The sequence below is a fragment of the Adiantum capillus-veneris genome, chromosome 27 (assembly GCF_014529385.1).
Source record: "Adiantum capillus-veneris isolate H3 chromosome 27, ASM1452938v2, whole genome shotgun sequence".
Taxonomy (NCBI): Eukaryota; Viridiplantae; Streptophyta; class Polypodiopsida; order Polypodiales; family Pteridaceae; genus Adiantum; species Adiantum capillus-veneris.
Genome location: NC_140957.1, coordinates 88404365 through 88424043, shown reverse-complemented (window position 1 = coordinate 88424043; position 19679 = coordinate 88404365). Strand labels below are relative to the sequence as shown.

General features: G+C 44.7%; 1 protein-coding gene across 2 annotated transcripts in view; it reads left to right on the top strand.

The window, feature by feature from the left end:
* The window catches only part of LOC147422355 (uvrB/uvrC motif-containing protein), a 68847-nt gene that overhangs the window by 30294 nt on the left and 18874 nt on the right, over positions 1–19679 (top strand). For both annotated transcript variants that reach the window (XM_086503331.1, XM_086503330.1), the window contains exons 4-5: positions 1898–1976; positions 2155–2248. In XM_086503331.1, the coding sequence (XP_086359457.1) occupies positions 1898–1976; positions 2155–2248 (173 nt within the window). The remainder of the gene's footprint in view (positions 1–1897; positions 1977–2154; positions 2249–19679) is intronic.

Below are 19679 nucleotides of genomic sequence, written 5' to 3'. Positions count from 1 at the left end.
ATTCTAATTGTGTTTACACGCTCAGGGTGTTTCGTGGTTCTCATTTATTCCTTTATCTTGTGTGTATGTCATATGACATATGTCTATAGAATTGCTTAGCTGGTGCTTGTGAGCGCAATTGGAGCGCCTACTCTCTGATACACACGAAGATTCGAAACCGCTTGAGCACTATGCAATTGGAGAAGTTGGTCTATTGTCAAGCGAACATGAAGCTCGTGCGTAGCTTTTATGCTTTGGGGTCACCCAAGCAGGTAAGTCTTAATAATAGATCATTGCTACATGATTCTTGGATATGAGAGACTCGATGTTAAAAATTAATACTTGGCTACTTAAACTTTTGAGCAGGTAGATCCGACTCTAAGTAAAGATGGTTCCAGATCCTACTGTACAGGAGATAGATTGTCGGATCAGAGATGAGCAGGAGGAGATTCTTCGAGAGCTTCATAGAAAGCTTGAGAGCGTGGATCAACGGGTCACTAGATCACGAGCACGAGCCATGGCCATCCCTCTTCGCCAGGAGGTTGCAGATCCAGAGAGAGCACGACGGGAGAGCATTCGCAGAGGCAAGCTGCCTGTGTGCAGTAGTCGTGGTCGAGCAAATGAGGCAGTGCGTCTCATTCTGACTGAGGAGGAGGATGACCCATTTGAGCTGTTGGAGGCAGGTGCTTCAGGAGATCCCACCATTGTTGAGCCAGAGTTTGATGAGGAGGGCAATGTCTCGACAGCAGGAGACATGGCCTCCTCATCTTCAGAGTCCGATAGGGATGTTTGAGTATCTTGATTGCCATGTAGTATGTAGTATGTACTTTGCGGCTGCTAGCATCTTAGCATGCTTCCTAGTCTCCTTTTTTATTGAGTCAGGACTCGTGCTTTGTTCCACCTTTGTTTATTGTGGATGAATTATCATTGGATGTACCTTTTGTTTGATGAGATTATGGTTTACCATTTATGAAGTATGTCATGCCAGTACTTTAAACTTTTCGAGTCTCGTCTGTTGTGTAGTGTGTAATCATGCAGTGCGTAAATACTAAATCAAGATCACTATGAAGCTCTTTGTAGTTTGTTATACTTATGAATATACTATCAAGTACAGACTGTATTGTAGGTTTTTGGCTTTCAAAAGAATAACCATACGAAATTTACGTACCTAACAACTCAATCCATTCGGTACTACGTAAAGGACGTACCGAATACGTACCGTACCTTACGTACCTTTCCACCTTGGATTGTAATCTTGAGACTCTTTTTGTTTTGGTGTGTTTGTGACTGGATGTTGGCTGTGTATCTATTTGATTAATTGTTGCTCTTTGTAACTTAAAAGCAGAGAGGCATTACTATCAGTTACTTGACCTTTCTTTTTGCTTATTGTTGTCACTAATTTCATTCCATTTTGTTTTGAGTGTCTGTGCCCTTTATTAGTTATTCTCCTGCTTTGGATCATCTTGTAGTGAGATTCTGACCTTTAGAAGTGTTTGGTACCCAGATGACTGGCCAACCCTTCTAGTAGTATTAAGACATGGGTAGATCAACAGAGGGGGGGTCTTGATTGCGTATCTGGTCAGAAGGGATATAGTGGCTACCCGGCACACTCTATTACTAATGTGCCAAAAGATGAATACCGGTTTGTGCATAGAACAAGAAGTAAGAATGGTTCACCAAGTTTGACCAGCACTCCTGTATACTGAAGAGATTAAGTAGCACTCCTTGAAAAACTTTAAGACTAAAGAGCTCAATCATCAAAAAGTGCCATGGCCTTCTTATCGGCCGCTCTAATTCCTTTCAAAGTTACCCTTCAGAAGCTCTCTATTGTATGCTTCCATGAAATCTGTTTAATGAATTTCAGGTCAAATGAGAAGTTCTATGCAGTTACTTGACATGGTGAACATCTCTATTTCAGGAACGATCTACAGCAAGCTGTACAAGCTGAGAATTATAATGGAGCTGCGGAATTGCGAGATCAGATCTCCAAGTTAGAGGTCAGTTTTATTGTTATTGCTTTGATTCTGTGATTTGTTTGAAAAAATGGTACTTTATGTGGCATGTCTCGTATATTGTGTGATGGCATTTGGTAGTATATCATGATTTAGCAGATAAATGCTTGAATTTCACTTTTTAAGTAGCTATGAATTGCATAAGGCTTTGTACTTACTGCAGGCTGAATCTCTAGCTGCAGCAGCCAGAGCATTGGTGTTTCAAAATGTAGAGTACTCCTTTCGACTTGGTCAGAAAGTGCGACATTCCAAATTTGGTAAGCAGTGGTAGCATTCTTAGTTCTTTGGAAAAAAATCACCTGTAAATTCTAGGAGAGTATCTTTGCTTGTTCTTCATCTCTTGCTTATGCCTTTTTGCTGACCTTACTAAGATAGTGATAATAACCATATAAAAAATGTAGCCTTTGTTTGTCTATAAAATACCTTTTACAAAGGCAACAAAGATTTGAATGCTAATCTCACAGGCTTTTTTGGTGGAATGTACAGCTAGTAGACATTTTTTAGGAAGCATTTGATAATTTCCTTAACATAAGCACGTAAAGTTGTCAGCAAGGGTCGCCCTAGATGTTGAATTATTTTTAAGCAATGATATTAAATTGAAGGTTTCTGAGGCAAAATTAGTCTTCTATTTTTTCATCTAAACAAAGTACTATGCAAGTCTTCAGTTTTCACCTATAGCTGAAGTGCCCTTTAATTTACTGAAATGATGGAGCTTATATTAGACTTTCAACACCCCATTTGAGTTTAATTTGCTTAGTAGGTGATGATTCAATCAGATAAGAAAATTTTCATGTTTAGAAGTTCACATGGTTAACTTTATAATGGACAAAGGCTAGGAGTACTAGTTTCTCAATTGGGTTAGCTTTTACTAGAGGACTTCATGCCCATTTTCAATGATAGTAGCATGGTTTTTTATACCCCGTTGTTGTTTGAGCGTTTTTCCCACTGGTATCATTGTACATGCTGTAGGGTTCTTCCCATGTCCTCTTGAAGTTTTTGTCTGAGTTATGACCAGTTGATATTGTGTTAATTCTTTCTATCTTCTGTGGTATGTATGCTAATTTTTCCTATTTAATGTTTCTTTTGGTGCTATGCCTTATGATGGCTGAGTCTGCCCTTCGTCTTTAGAGTTATGACACAAACTCAGTACGCAGATCTTTGTATTGATCTATGCTGGTGTTGCTGATGTGTGTGGGTGGGGGGGGGGGGGGGGGGGACTGTTATATGTGATGCAAAAAGTGTACAAGCCTTGTTTTCTTGCAAAGAGAGAGAGACCCGAGAGAGAGATAGCACCATCCCATGGTCAACTTCCTTGTGATCCAGGTCCTCTCTTGCTATGGACAGAGATTTTCCTCCCTTACTAGTCCCTGCCATCCTTCTACCACCCTTGCTCTACCTGCACCACCTCGGCTAGTTCTCACTCCTCAGGCCCCTCCACCACACTTGCCCCTTCACCTCCACCGTTGGTTCCCGCTCTGTTATCTCTACCCCCACCTTGATGCTGCTTTCACGGTCCTCCATAGAATACAGTCCCCTCTATTGGGACTTCCACAGAGCTGAGATCAATGGTGATGGTCTGGGTCTAGTGGAGATGCGAGTTTACCTGCTGCGCTGTTCTGGAGCTTCATTTCCCTCCCTTACTAGTCCCTGCCATCTTTCTACCACCCTTGCTCTACCTCCGCCACCTCAGCTAGTTCCCACTCCTCAGGCCCCTCCACCACACTTGCCCCTCCACCGTTGGTTCCCGCTCCGTTATCTCTACCCCCATCTTGATGCCGGTTTCGCGGTCCTCCATGGAATACAGTCCCCTCTCTTGAGACTTCCACAGAGCTGAGATCAATGGTGATGGTCTGGGTCTAGTGGAGATGCGAGTTTACCTGCTGCGCTGTTCTGGAGCTTCAGTTTCTTTGTTGAGTAGCCATCAGATGCCTATACTATCCTATAACCTAGGAGCTTTGGGCAAATCAATTAATCCTTCACTTTGTTCTACTTGATGCAACAAAGGCCATTCACACCTTGTTGGGGCATACTCCAGTGAACTTCGTTACTTCACCTTTCCTGAGCTGGCTGGATGAGTTGTTGTGTTTCTCTTTGCCCATGATCATTCTTGGAGATCTGGCTTGGGAGTATCATTCTGACAGTCAATTTTCTGCGCATACACAGCGCTGAATTTGCACCTGTACAGTGAGGTTATGACCCTCACCGATGCCTGCTTTGGAGTAGCAGCTAGCTACCCCGGTTCCCGCTCAAGGAGGCTCTTGCCTCAGCACAAAAGCATGAACCCACACAGCTGTACATCAGCCAAATGAAGGGCCCTCTTGTGGGGCATCACATAACTGCACGTAGGGGAGAGAGAGCAGTGTGTAGCGTGCAGGGCATCACTCCTAGCACCACACTGTACATGAGGGGGAAAGAAAGCACTCCATAGCTCTTAACCTGTGACAGTTTGCACAATAAGGCCTCTCCCTACTTAAATTTCAATGCTACCTCTTCCTTTGTGAGGCAAGTGCACAGAAATGTGCCACTTGGCGCATTTACAAGCATTTTCCCGTTTCGGGTTTGCCGCCTAAAAATCTCCCGACTGGTTGCTCCGTTGACTTTGCGGCAGAGTTGTAAAATGCTCCCCTAGTCATACCGGAGGTAATGACACCAACACATTTCACGACCCAAAATAGCAGTTCCCTAAATTTTAGGAAATGATTCCGTTGGGCTCCTACTGGTCATCTGACCATCTATCCTCATTGGAACCGCATCCAAAAGTGCAACGTGGCCCAACTGTCGGATACTTTCTGTTGGTAGTCCCACCTTGACTTTGTGCCTTTATTGAGTTCACTTCCTAGTATCCACCAACTTGCTAAGTGCGACGGGGGGAACCTACATGATCTTGCTCTGAGCCTAGACATCCTCTTACTATACGAATTCCAGTGCGGACCACTTCCCATCTGCGGGTGAAACTACCGTTCATATTGGCCATACAATGTCCGACCGTTTGCTACTTCAAAAAGAGAGTCTCAAAAATAAAACAAAAATCATTGGAAAGAAACCAACAACTAAGGTTAGCAGTTGCCACGTCCTCGTGACATAGTTAACAGTTGCCACGTCCTCGTGACAGTAGGCATTGGCTTTCACCCGAAATTCTTTACTTTAAACACACACAGAGAGAACGTGCGAAGGGAACCTACGACGGGAATTAATACTTATGCACACACACGGCTTGGAAAAGCTATACTGCTCCGAGCAGACGCCGACAACTTGTAGGCCCCAGAATTGGCGCCCCTTTCGGTATTTCTTTTTACTTTGAGAGGGTAAATTACAAAGTAGAGTCCTGGGAATCCTTTACCAGTATCCCGCTAGATACCACCTGTTTTGGCCAAATTTCGGCAGCATAACAGCCCCAAAAACTTGCTTGAAACCAATTTCTCTGCTAGAACTTACTTCCACTGGCATAAACCCTCTGATTCCTGCCCAAAAACGGTAAATTCAGCACGCTGTATTTACTGGTTTTTGTTATGTTTTCAGCCTTAAACAGTCCCCTAACTGTCCTCTGCCAGTGGGGCACTATTCCCAATGATTCTGGCATCCGTATGGTTGAAAAACAGTCAATTTACAGCGCATACAGAGTGCTGAAAACGCACCTGTACGGTGAGGTTATGACCCTCACCAGTGCCTGCTTTGGAGTAGCAATTAGCTACTCCTGTTCCTGCTCAAGGAGGCTCTTGCCTCGGCACAAAAGCATGAACCCACACAGCTGTACATCAATCAAATGAAGAGCCCTCTTGTGGGGCATCACATAACTGCAGGTAGGGGAGAGAGAGAGCAGTGTGTAGCGTGCAGGGCATCACTCCTTGCACCACACTGTACATGAGAGGGAAAGAAAGCACTTCATAGCTCTTAACCTGTGACAGGTTCTCAATGAAGTATCCTCTGAGCATAAATCGAGCGCCCCCTCTTCTGCCCTTGACCTGTAATGCATTTGTGAACAAATAGATGCAAAAGGGGAAGATTTCCATGGTTGCCAAGACCAGTGTATCACTGAAAACGCAGCAAAACAGCCCTATAAACACGCATCTGATGATCTTGTGCTATTAACACTCTTTTATCATCACATGTATCTGCAAGAAAGGTCGTAACACATAGATACAAATGACTTAATAAGACCTTCGTACTTTTGTCATTTCCATCTATTAAACTGAATTCATATGTACATTTGATGTACTAGCTCTATCATTACCCCTCCTTTGCACACGTTGGGTTGGGGCATAGGTAGTTGTGACCCAAAGGCTTCAAGGTAAAGCCGCAATACATTTGGTGACTTTGACAATTCATGCTCTTCCATCCACTTTGCATCCATAGGCGGATAGTTCTTGAACTTAACCAAATAACGTCTTGCAACTTGTCCTTTAACTTTTCTATCCTTATGTGCCAAAACTTGCTCACGTACTAGGATCTCATCAAGTTCCTCAACCTCTAGCTGATCCTCATCTGGCATATCTTTTGGCACATCACCCACGAAGGGTCTTAGAAGACTCACGTGAAACGTATTATGAATCTTCCACGCATAAGGCAATTTCAGTCGGTAAGCCACATTGCTAATCTTGTCAAGCACTTGAAAAGGCCCATAGTAACGCATGCTGAGCTTAGGAAACAAGCGTTCCTTGCCCTTCATCTTCTTTAACCTTGCCTTTTCGAACCTTAACAATACCCACTCACGAGGTGATAATAGCAATTTACGACGGTGACGATCAACAGCCTTTTTCTGTTTTGCCTTAGTCTTCTCCAAGGCAACTTTAATTTTCTTGTACATTTCATCGATGTCCCCAGCATACCGATATGCCTCAAAGATTTTGTCCTTTGTATGCAAAATGGGAGGAACCTTTTTGTCGCCTTCAACAATTTCAAAAGGTGCTTTGCCAATAGACGAATGCACCGTATTATTGTACGAAATACTTTTCCCACTTGCGCATTTCAGCAGATCTAAGACAGTAGAATTAGCCTCTTCTAACTGTCCATCAGTTTGTGGATGAAACGAAGATGAGAACTTGAGCATAATGCCCATGTTCTCAAACAATCCTCTCCAGAACAAACTGGTCATGCGAGGATCAGGATCACTGATAATCGATTGTGGCATACAATGGTACTTAAACACATTGTACATGAACAAGCGTGCCATCTGATTAGATTTTATCTTCTTCCTGACAGGGATAAAATGGGCCTACTTGCTGAACCTGCAAATAATGGTCCATATACCATCATTCCCTTGGCGTTCTTGGAAGATCAAAAGATAAAGTCCATAGCAATGCTTTCCCATGGCTTATCCGGAATCGCGAGTGGTTGTAACAACCCTGGTGCCTTTTGCCTGTCAAACTTGACCTTTTGGCAAATTATGCATGCTTGCACAAAGGCATCCACATCTCTCCTCAAGGTAGGCCAATAGAAGAATGTCTCTAGCGCTTTAACTGTCGCATCAATACCACGATGCCCTGCATACGGTGGGACATGACTCTCTTCCATGACCTTATGTCACAATGGCCTAGTGACACAGAGTCTACCATGCATCATCATAAAACCATCTCTGAGGAGGTAGTGCTCATGATGTTGCCCCTCTTGTAACTGTTCAAAGATCCTTGCAAAATCTTCATCAGCAGTATACTGTTCCTTCATGTCATCTAGCTCATGATGATAAGGAATTGACACAGCTGAAATTTGTGGCTTTCTTGATAACGCATCAGCCACAACATTCTTCTTGCCTTCCACATGCATAATCTGGAAGTGGAACATGGAAAGAATGTTTGCCCATCGCATGTGCTTTTCGGATAACTTTGACTATGTCAAGAAGTATTGCAAGGTCTGATGATCTGTTTGGACAACAAAATCAGTACCTAAGAGGTAGTGCTTCCAGCTAGAAAGCGCATGAATCACGGCCAAGAGCTCTTTCTCTTAGACTTGCATAGTCCTCTCTGGCCCTTGTAAAATTCGGCTATCATAAGCTACTACCCTTCCATCTCGCATAAGCACTGCTCCCATGCTGCTGCCACACGCGTCACACTGGACCACAAATGACTTCTGAGGTTTGGCAAAATTATTGGATCTGAAGTCAACTTTTCCTTTAAGAGACTAAATGTCACCAGCGTGTGACTACTATCTATCCTTTTTGTTGATTTCTTTCTTATTATCTATTTACTTTCACTTTTTGGAAACACCCCTCGGGAAATCTAACTGCCCTGCATTGCATAGCTAGTGTGGAACTGTCCAGAGGGAGTCCAGGCCTGAGGGCAAGAGAGCACTAAGGTTGGACAAGGACTATGGTTAGCCAAGTGGGGTCATTGACTAGCCAAAGTGGAATCCTTTGCTACAGAGGCTACATTTCAGTTTTGGATGTGGCCGCAGTGTACAAAGAGGGTCGGATGACCTAGAAAGATATAATGGCAGCATCTCCTAAAATTTAGGGAACTGCTATTTTGGGACCTGAAAATGTCTTCGCGTCATTACGTGCAGTTTGACATGGGGATCATTTTGTTACTCTGTGGCCAAGTCAACAGAGGCTGCAGGTGAGATATTTTTAGACCCGAGGGTCTAAAGCGGGAAAATGCACAAATGAGTGACACTTGGCACTCTGAGGCCAGTTTACTACTTATAGAGAAGGCAAAAACGTGATTTATAGCTGGGAGGCTCATTTTGCAAGTCTCTGTCACAGGTTAAGAGCTATGGAGTGCTTGCTTTCCCTCTTATGCACAGTGCGGTGCCAGGAGTGATGCCCTGCACGCTACGCACTGCCCTCTCTCTCCCCTTTGGCAGTATGTTATGCCCCTCTAGTGGGCTCTTCATTTGACCAATGTACAGTTGTGTGGGTTCATGCGCGATTGCCGAGGCAAGAGCCTCTTGCACAGGTACTGGATTAGCTAGCGGCTAATCCCCCCGCAGGTACAGGTGAATTCGGAGAGGTTTCACGCCAGAAATCTCGTCCGATTCAAAGGGCAAGTAGCCCTACAGGTGCGGGAGCTCGAGGACTTGCTAGGGATGCGACCGGCACGCGGAACGGAGCCCGAAACAGTGAATTACAGCCTGCTGTGTATTTTTGCAGGTTTAGGGTTTTGGCCCTAAACGGACCCTAATACCCCTAGGAGGTTCGGGGATGCAAGGGGACCGTTGTACAGGTGATCTGGCGCATTTTCAGGGCTGAAAACAGAGAATTCAGCGTGCTGCAGATTCTCGCCAGGTTTTGCAAAGTGCCCGTATGCGTCGGGAAAGTCAGTCAATGCGTGGGAATACTGACCGTGAAGGGTTCTAGTACAGTTATGCTGCCGAAATCGGGCTGGAACAGTGGAAATTCAGCCGAGTTTGTGCGGGGCAGCTTGTAGGAACCACAGCGTTTATTCCCTCTTTTGAACAATAAAGAAATACCGAAAGGGGCGCCTAAGTTAGGGGCCAATCTGGTGTCTGTCTACTCATACAGGTGCAATCTAGCAGCCTGTATCCCTCTCCCCTTTGATGTGTCTTGAAAGTACAGGTAAAATAGACGACTAATAATGGGTGAAAGCTAAATCAAGGTTTAAAGTAAAGTCTACCGCCCTTTTTGGATTGAACAGGCCGGTTTCATGGTTCCATCGACGGGACTAAATCACTTTTTCCCATAGAAGTGAGCCTTGGTCAGTTTTCGGCTTGAAGACACAGGGGATCATAGACGAGACACAGGGAATTGTAATTATGGCTGACAGACCAGATGATGTGACTGAAGAGGTTTCCTCTTCACAGGGTCAACAGACACATGAAGTGGGTGAGTCCTCAAGACCACCACAGACTGATGATGATATATTCAAGACCCAGTTGGTTACTGCTGTGGCTATGTTCACACAAGTAATGCAGAACCCAAGGTTTTTAGCCTTTCTGCAACCTCCTGTTCCGTCTCAGCAAGTTGGGTCACTGGATCATATTCAAAAGCCTGTTAAGGCTCGAACACAGGTGATTCATACCGCACAGTCAATGGAAACACCTGTACACTTGACGGAGAACATGCAGTCTCCACAACGTATGCCTAAGGTGCAAGAACAGGTGGCTGAGATGCCAGTTTTTCAAGCTGTACCAATTCAGCCCGCCACCTTTCAGCAGCCTATAGCTGGTTCTAATGGGCAGGGAAGCAACTTACAGGCTATGCAACAAGTCTTCCCACCACCTTCAGTACACCCTGGCTATTTTGGAGGTGGATCCGTATTCCAAAGCATGGCTGGTCATGCACCTGGAAATCAGTTTTATACGCCAGGAACAGTGTTTGGGGGTGCTCAAACGATGATGCCTAACCCCATGTACAGTGTCATGGGTATGCAACCAGGGTTTCAAAGCACTCAGGGGCAATTTGGGATGCCACAAGCAAGTTTTGGTATGGCTGGAATTACAAATCAGCAGCCAAATATGGCATTTCCAGGTCAAGTTAATAGCGGCCAAGGAACACAGATGAACCTTAATAGTGTTCCCATGTTTCAGTCACTTCCATATGACAATTTAACGCCGCTGGAGAGGCCAACTCCGTACAAAGAAGGTGGCAAAGGAGTGTCATTCACGACCTTTACAGGGTTTGATGACAGGAAGAAGGCTCTTTCATTCCTCCAGCAGTTTGACAAGGCCTATGCAGGGGGAAACTTTACAGAGGCTTCAAAGGTCCGCAAGGCAGCCACTTTCTTGACAGGGAATGCGGGACAATGGTGGACAACTTTATTGCTTCAAGGGCAAGCTCCGTCCACATGGATTTACTTCAAGCAGATTTTTGCAGCAGCATGGTTATCTGATGATTTCGAAGCAGATGTCATGACAGAATGGCACCAGCTTAATGCTGCCACTTGCAGAAATCTGGATGATTACAATCGGAAGTTTTGGAAAGCTCTACTTCCAGTAACTTCCTATAGGTTTGTGCCATTGACAGAACAGATAGAAAAATACTGTTGTGGCCTACCCAAAGGATTGAGAAAATACTGCACAAAGACCAAAGTCACTACTTTGACGCAGCTCATCGAGGTAGCAAACACTGGCAATGGTTTGCTCAAGGGAGAAGATTGTGAATTTAACACTGGCGTCAAGGCAGGATCAGGCAAGAAAAATTCAGCCAAGAAGCACGTTCCCAATGAGGCTCCTAAAGGGACTCAGGAGTCAGCCAACGCAGGGAAAGACAAAGCTACGGCTGAATCAGAAAAAGGACCAGCAAAGAAATGGAAAAGACGTTTTCCTCGCAAGTCAGAAGAGCAAAAGAAGGTCCTGAGGACAGAGAACAAATGCTTTATATGTGAGCAGCCTGGCCACATTGCTTACAACTGTCCTACAAAGAAAAGGCCAGCTGATTCTGAAGACAAGGAAGACAAGAAAGGAAAGAAGCCCATGGCTGGTCTAGTGCCAGATATGGTGGGCGATAAGCCAAATTCAGATGCAAGTGAGCTTTGCAGAGCATGGGGAAAGGTTAGGGATCAAACAGTGCTTATCTTCTTTGATCCAGGTGCCAAAGCCAACTTCATTTCCCCAGAATTGGCTTCAAAGTTGGGAATCAGACCTGAAGAGATGGGGTATACAGCAGAGGCAGGTTTGGCATGTCCTGGCCATACAGAGGCTGTGACACCCATCATTGGAAAGTTGCGTCTACATATCCAGTCCTATGTAGATGCTGAAGAATTTTACATCATGCCACTGGACGGATGTGATGTGTTGTTAGGTATTCCTTGGTTATTTCGTGTACAGGGAATCATGGATGCCTACAACAAAAAGATCACTGTACAGAGCAGGGGAAAGACTCACATTCTGGATGTAAAGCTTAAAGGGGAGTCTATTCCTACTGTATCAGCTTCTGCTATTACTTCTGTAATGAAAAAGCATCTTTCTGCGTACTTGGTTTTTGCACGTGAAGTGTCAGATTGTGATGAATCAAATTTATCTGTGCTAGATAAAGAAAGGTCAATGTTTTTACAACAGTATAGTGACTGTTTTTCCGATTCATTACCGTCTCAATTACCGCCAGAGAGACCCGAGGACCATGCGATAGATTTGGTGCCAGGCAGTAGCCCACCAAATAAGCCTCCGTACAGGGTTAGTGCGGCTCAGCAGAAAGAGATAATGGGCCAAGTACAGGAGCTGTTAGAAAAGGGGCTGATTCAGCCCAGTTCATCTCCATTCTGTTCTCCAGTGTTGTTGGTGCAGAAAAAGGATGGCTCATGGCGTATGTGCATCGACTACCGTGCACTGAACAAGAATACCATCAAGAATAGGTTCCCTATACCTAGAATTGATGATATTATGGACAAATTAGAAGGAGCAGCTATGTTTAGCAGGATAGATCTAAAGAGTGGGTATCATCAGATCCGCATTAGATCAGAGGATGTGCACAAGACTGCTTTTAGAACAACGTTTGGCCTTTACGAATTTTTAGTGATGCCCTTTGGTCTCACAAATGCTCCTGCTACGTTTAATAGGATGATGGACAGAATTTTCCGTCCACACCAGCAGTTTGTTGGTACGTTCTTTGATGACATGATAGTCTATTCAAAGAATGAAGAGGAGCATAGGCATCACTTGGCCATTGTGTTCAAAGAGCTACGCAGTCATAGGTTGCTCATCAATGCAAAGAAAAGTGAGTTTTTTCTGGAAGAGATTCACTTTCTGGGACACATTGTCTCAAAGGATGGTGTCAGAATGGATCCTGCAAAAGTTGAAGCGATCAAGTCATGGCCAAATTTGAAGACGGTGCATGATGTCCGAAGCTTTTTGGGACTATGCTCCTATTACAGAAGGTTTATCGGAAATTTCGCTGAGATTGCTTCACCTTTACATGCTCTTCAAAAGAAGGCAGTCACCTTTAGATGGACACAAAAAGAGATTTCAGCTTTTAATCTCTTAAAGGAAAAGATGACTTCAGATCCAGTCATTGTGTTGCCAGATCTTAGGAAGTCATTTGTTGTCCAGTGTGATGCCTGCGGTAGTAGCATTGGTGCTGTGCTAATGCAAGATGGCAGGGTAGTAGCCTATGAGAGCAGAATTTTGCAAGGGCCAGAGATGACCATGCAGGTCTATGAGAAAGAGTTACTGGCTGTGATTCATGCGCTCTTAAGTTGGAAACACTACCTGCTAGGTGCAGATTTCGTTGTCCAAACGGACCATCAGACCTTGCGATACTTCTTGACACAGACAAAATTATCTGAAAAGCATATGCGATGGGCAAATATCTTGTCCATGTTCCATTTTCAGATTGTGCATGTGGAAGGCAAGAAGAACGTTGTGGCTGATGCCTTGTCAAGGAAGCCACAAATTTCAGCTGTGTCGATTCCTTATCATCATGAACTTGATGATATGAGAGAACAGTATGCAAATGATGAAGATTTTGCAAGGGTCTTCGAGCAACTAATGGATGGACAACGTCATGAACACTATCTTCTCAAAGATGGGTTCATGATGATGCATGGCAGATTGTGTGTCACAAAGCCATTGCGACGCAAAGTTATGGAAGAGAGTCATGTCCCACCGTATGCAGGGCATCGTGGTATCGATGCTACAGTTAAAGCGGTTGAGACATTCTTCTATTGGCCTACATTGAGAAGGGATGTGGATGCCTTTGTGCGAGAATGCCTAATATGCCAAAAGGTCAAGTTTGACAGGCAAAAGGCACCAGGGTTATTGCAACCACTACCTATTCCAGATAAACCATGGGAAAGTATTGCTATGGATTTTATCTTTGATCTTCCGAGAACGCAGACAGGAAATGATGGTATTTGGACCATTATTTGCAGATTCAGCAAACAAGCTCATTTTATTCCTGTCAGGAAGAAGATAAAGCCAGATCAGATGGCACGCTTGTTTATGAGCAATATTTTCAAGTATCATGGCATGCCACAGTCGATTATTAGCGACCGTGATCCACGCATGACTAGTTTGTTCTGGAAAGGCTTGTTTGAGAATATGGGTACCACGCTCAAATTCTCTTCGTCATTTCATCCTCAAACAGATGGACAGTCAGAAGAGGCAAATTCTACTGTCCTAGATCTGCTGAAGTGCTATGTGTCAGAGCATAAAGGAAAGTGGGAGCAGTATTTGCCATTGGTGGAGTATGCATACAATAATACAGTGCATTCATCAACTGGCAAGGCACCTTTTGAGATAGTTGAAGGTGGCAAGAAAGTTCCTCCCATACTGCATACAAAGGACAAGATATTTGAAGCAGATAAGTATGTTCAAGACATGGATGAAATGTACAAGAAGGTCAAAGTGGCCTTAGAAAGGACTCAGGCAAAGCAAAAGAAAGCAGCTGATCGTCACCGTCGTGAAGTAGTATATTCACTTGGTGATTGGGTGCTTTTACGCTTTGAAAAGGCAAGGTTAAAGAAGATGAAGGGCAAGGAAAGACTCTTTCCAAAGCTCAGCATGCGTTACTATGGGCCTTTTCAAGTATGCGACATAATCAGTGATGTTGCATATAGGCTGAAATTGCCTGACAGTTGGAAGATTCACAATGCGTTTCATGTGAGTCTTCTCAGACCCTATGTGGGTGATGTGCCAGAAGATATGCCAGCTGAAGATCAGCCGGAAGTCGAGGAACTTGACGAAATCTTGGTCCCTGAACAGATTTTGGCACACAAAGAAAGGAAAGTGAAAGGCAAGGTTGCTAGGCGTTACTTGGTAAAGTTCAGAAACTATCCACCAATGGATGCTAAGTGGATGGAAGAAGGTGAACTTGCAGAGTCACCAACTGTGTTATCACTTTACCTGGAAGCCTTCGATTTGCAACCTACCTTGACCCCTTGAGTTTCAAAGCTACATGGATTGTCAGTGTGACAATGGCTTCTGAAACAAATGATGTACATGGTATTTAAAGTGAGCTCAAATCAAATACCTGTTACATGAATGTTAGAGCTGTACAGATTGTCAGTTTGGCAATTGCTCTTATGGAATGTCCAAAAGTTTGATTAGTGCTATAGAAGTGAGTATTTCTTGTCAGTTTGTCAAGGATACAGTGATTGCTTCTATTGAAGAGTACATGTGTAACTGCATTCTTAAACTGTCGGTTTGGATATGCTCGAAAGTGTTACGGGATCCAACGTGTACTATAAGACAGTGGCAAAATGTGCAGCTACCATTTTGTCATTGGAAAGTTAGTGACTCAAAGCAATGGCAGAGTGCGAAGCTACCACTATGTCATTGGGACAGGGTTCACACGCAGGCAATACATGAGTCCACGAGGTGTTGAATACACCAGGGTTGACAATGAGCATGTATGTGTCGTATATGTGTCGACAGGTGTTGAATACATCAGTGTTGACAGTAAGCATGTACGACATAGATGCAAACGAGGACGTTTGAGATTTCAGGAGGGGGGTATGTCACCAGCGTGTGACTACTATCTATCCTTTTTGTTGATTTCTTTCTTATTATCTATTTACTTTCACTTTTTGGAAACACCCCTCGGGAAATCTAACTGCCCTGCATTGCATAGCTAGTGTGGAACTGTCCAGAGGGAGTCCAGGCCTGAGGGCAAGAGAGCACTAAGGTTGGACAAGGACTATGGTTAGCCAAGTGGGGTCATTGACTAGCCAAAGTGGAATCCTTTGCTACAGAGGCTACATTTCAGTTTTGGATGTGGCCGCAGTGTACAAAGAGGGTCGGATGACCTAGAAAGATATAATGGCAGCATCTCCTAAAATTTAGGGAACTGCTATTTTGGGACCTGAAAATGTCTTCGCGTCATTACGTGCAGTTTGACATGGGGATCATTTTGTTACTCTGTGGCCAAGTCAACAGAGGCTGCAGGTGAGATATTTTTAGACCCGAGGGTCTAAAGCGGGAAAATGCACAAATGAGTGACACTTGGCACTCTGAGGCCAGTTTACTACTTATAGAGAAGGCAAAAACGTGATTTATAGCTGGGAGGCTCATTTTGCAAGTCTCTGTCACAGGTTAAGAGCTATGGAGTGCTTGCTTTCCCTCTTATGCACAGTGCGGTGCCAGGAGTGATGCCCTGCACGCTACGCACTGCCCTCTCTCTCCCCTTTGGCAGTATGTTATGCCCCTCTAGTGGGCTCTTCATTTGACCAATGTACAGTTGTGTGGGTTCATGCGCGATTGCCGAGGCAAGAGCCTCTTGCACAGGTACTGGATTAGCTAGCGGCTAATCCCCCCGCAGGTACAGGTGAATTCGGAGAGGTTTCACGCCAGAAATCTCGTCCGATTCAAAGGGCAAGTAGCCCTACAGGTGCGGGAGCTCGAGGACTTGCTAGGGATGCGACCGGCACGCGGAACGGAGCCCGAAACAGTGAATTACAGCCTGCTGTGTATTTTTGCAGGTTTAGGGTTTTGGCCCTAAACGGACCCTAATACCCCCAGGAGGTTCGGGGATGCAAGGGGACCGTTGTACAGGTGATCTGGCGCATTTTCAGGGCTGAAAACAGAGAATTCAGCGTGCTGCAGATTCTCGCCAGGTTTTGCAAAGTGCCCGTATGCGTCGGGAAAGTCAGTCAATGCGTGGGAATACTGACCGTGAAGGGTTCTAGTACAGTTATGCTGCCGAAATCGGGCTGGAACAGTGGAAATTCAGCCGAGTTTGTGCGGGGCAGCTTGTAGGAACCACAGCGTTTATTCCCTCTTTTGAACAATAAAGAAATACCGAAAGGGGCGCCTAAGTTAGGGGCCAATCTGGTGTCTGTCTACTCATACAGGTGCAATCTAGCAGCCTGTATCCCTCTCCCCTTTGATGTGTCTTGAAAGTACAGGTAAAATAGACGACTAATAATGGGTGAAAGCTAAATCAAGGTTTAAAGTAAAGTCTACCGCCCTTTTTGGATTGAACAGGCCGGTTTCATCTAAAAGCTGAAATCTCTTTATGGGTCCATCTAAAAGTGACCTCTTTCTTTTGCAAAGCGTGAAGAGGCGATGCTATCTCTGCAAAATTCCTGATAAACCTTCTATAGTAGGAACATAATCCCAAGAAGCTTCTGACATCGTGCACAGTCTTCAAGTCTTGCCATGTCTTAATAGCTTCGATCTTTGCGGGATCCATTCTGACACCATCCTTTGAGACTATGTGGCCAAGAAAGTGGATCTCTTCCAAGAAGAATTTACTTTTCTTAGGATTGACAAGTAACCTGTGACTGCGCAGCTCTTTGAACACAATGGTCAAGTGATGCCTATGCTCCTCTTCATTCTTCAAATACACTATCATGTCATCGAAGAACGTCCCAACAAACTGTTGATGCGAGCGGAAAATCCGGTCCATCATTTTGTAGAACGTGGCAGGAGCATTTGTTAGCCCAAACGGCATCACTAGAAACTCATAAAGACCAAATGTCGTTCTAAACGCAGTCTTGTGCACATCCTCTAGCCTTATACGAATCTGATGGTACCCACTCTTAAGGTCTATCCTGCTGAAAATTGCAGCACCCTCTAAACGATCGAGAATATCATCAATTCTAGGAATAGGAAACCTATTCTTGATGGTATTCTTATTCAACGCACGGTAATCAATACACATGCGCCATAAGCCATCCTTCTTCTGCACTAGGAGCACTGGGGAGCAAAAGGGTGAAGAACTAGGCTGAATCAGCCCCTTCTCTAATAACTCCTCACCCTGGCCCATAATCTCTTTCTGCTGCGCGACGCTAACCCTGTAGGGAGAACTATTTGGTGGGGTACACCCTGGCACCAAATCTATCCGATGGTTCTCAGGTCTCTCTGGCGGCAATTGCGACGGTAATGAATCAGAAAAACAGTCACTAAACTTTTGCAAAAATGGCAAAAATGCTGACCTTTCTTTATCTAACACATATAAATTTGACTGACCACTATCTGAGACATCATATGCAAAAATCAAGTACACAGAAAGATGATTCTTTATTACAGAAGTGATAACAGAAGCAGATACAATAGGGACTGGCTCTCCTTTTAGTTTTACATCCAAGATGTGAGTTTTGCCTCTATGCTGTACAGTGATCTTTTTGTTGTAGGCATCCAAGACTCCATGCACTCGGAACATCCACGGGATCCCCAACAAGGCATCACATCCTTCCAGCGGCATGATGTAGAACTCTTCTATGTCCACATACGACTGAATATGCAGACGCAGCTTTCTAATGATGGGAGTAACACACTTTGAGTGGCCAGGACATGCCAACCCTACCTGTGCTGTGTACCCCATCTCTTCAGCTCTGATGCCCAGCTTCATAGCTAACTCTGGTGAGATAAAGTTGGCTTTGGCACCTGGATCAAAGGAGATGAGTGTCGTCTGATCCCTAACTTTATCCCATGTCTTGCATAACTCACTGGCATCTGTACTGGGCCTGTCACCCACCATGTCTGGCACCAAACCTGCCGTGGGTTTAAGCTTCTTGCCTTTCTGATCTTCTTTATCATTTGAGTTAGCTGCTCTTTTCCTTTGTGGACAATTGGTAGCAAAGTGACCATGCTGCTTGCATATAAAGCATTTATTTTCAGCCATTAGGACCTTCTTTTCCTCGAGCGACTTGCGCACAGAAGGCTTCCTTTTCTGTTTCTTTGCTTGCACTCCAGAAGTCCCGACTGAATCCTTGTCTTTGGTGGCCTTTCTTGACCCCTGTGACGCATCAGGCGCCGTTTTCACAAAGGGATTCTTCGCTGAATTTTTCTTCTGCTGCCCTTCTTTTTCATTGCTCGGAAACCCACTGTCCTCTCCTCTCAACAAGGCAAGACCAGTGTTAGCAACTTCCATAAGCTGAGTGAGGGTAGCCACTCTGTTCTTGGTATAGTAATCACGAAGCCCTTTAGGCAGCCCACAACAATACTTCTCTATCTGCTTTGTCAGTGGCACAAATTTGTAGGAGGTCACTGAGAGTAACGCTTTACAAAACCTCCGATTGTACTCCAACAAGCTCTTGCATTTAGCCGAAGTAAGCTGGTGCCAAGCTATCATGACGTCGGCTTCAAATTCACCAAGCAGATGCAAACATTTGCTTGAAGTAGACCCAAGGGGCGGCTGCCTGTCCTTGCTATTAACAATGTCGTCCACCAAGTAAGCGTATTGTCCTTTAAGAAAGTGACAGCTTTCTTGACTTTCGAGGCCTCTGTAAAATTCCCTCCTGCATAAGCTGTATCAAACTGCTGGAGAAAAGTGAGAGCCTTTGCTTTATCCTCAAAGCCACTGAAAGTACTGAACTTTACAGCTGCACCACCTTCTTTGTAAGCTTTCGGCTTCTCAAGTGCCCCCAAGTTGTCATAAGGAATGGTCTGTAACATGGTCACTGTAGTAGGCATGATCGGCACATCTTGGCCATTCACATTTTGCATTAGAGGTGCAATATCTGATTGCTGTCCAGAAAAACCAGCCACGCCAAAATGACCTTGTGGCACCCCAAACTGGCCCTGGTTGCACTGAAAACCCTTCTCCATGTCGATACTACCATACATGGGGTTTATGATGCCTTGCATACCCCCAAACACTGTTCCTGGCATGTACGGCTGACTTCCAGGCGCATAAGCAGCCATACTTTGGAACACTGATCCACCCCCGAAATACCCAGGATGTACCGTGGGTGGTGGAAAAACTGGGTGCATTGCCTGGTATCCAGTTCCCTGTCCATTCAAGACAGCATGCGGGCTTTGAAAGGTGGCGAGCTGAACTGTTATAACCTGTGGAACAACCACCTATTCATGCACGGGAGGAACCTGTTTTGGAGCCCCTGACTCCGCAACATGCGAGTG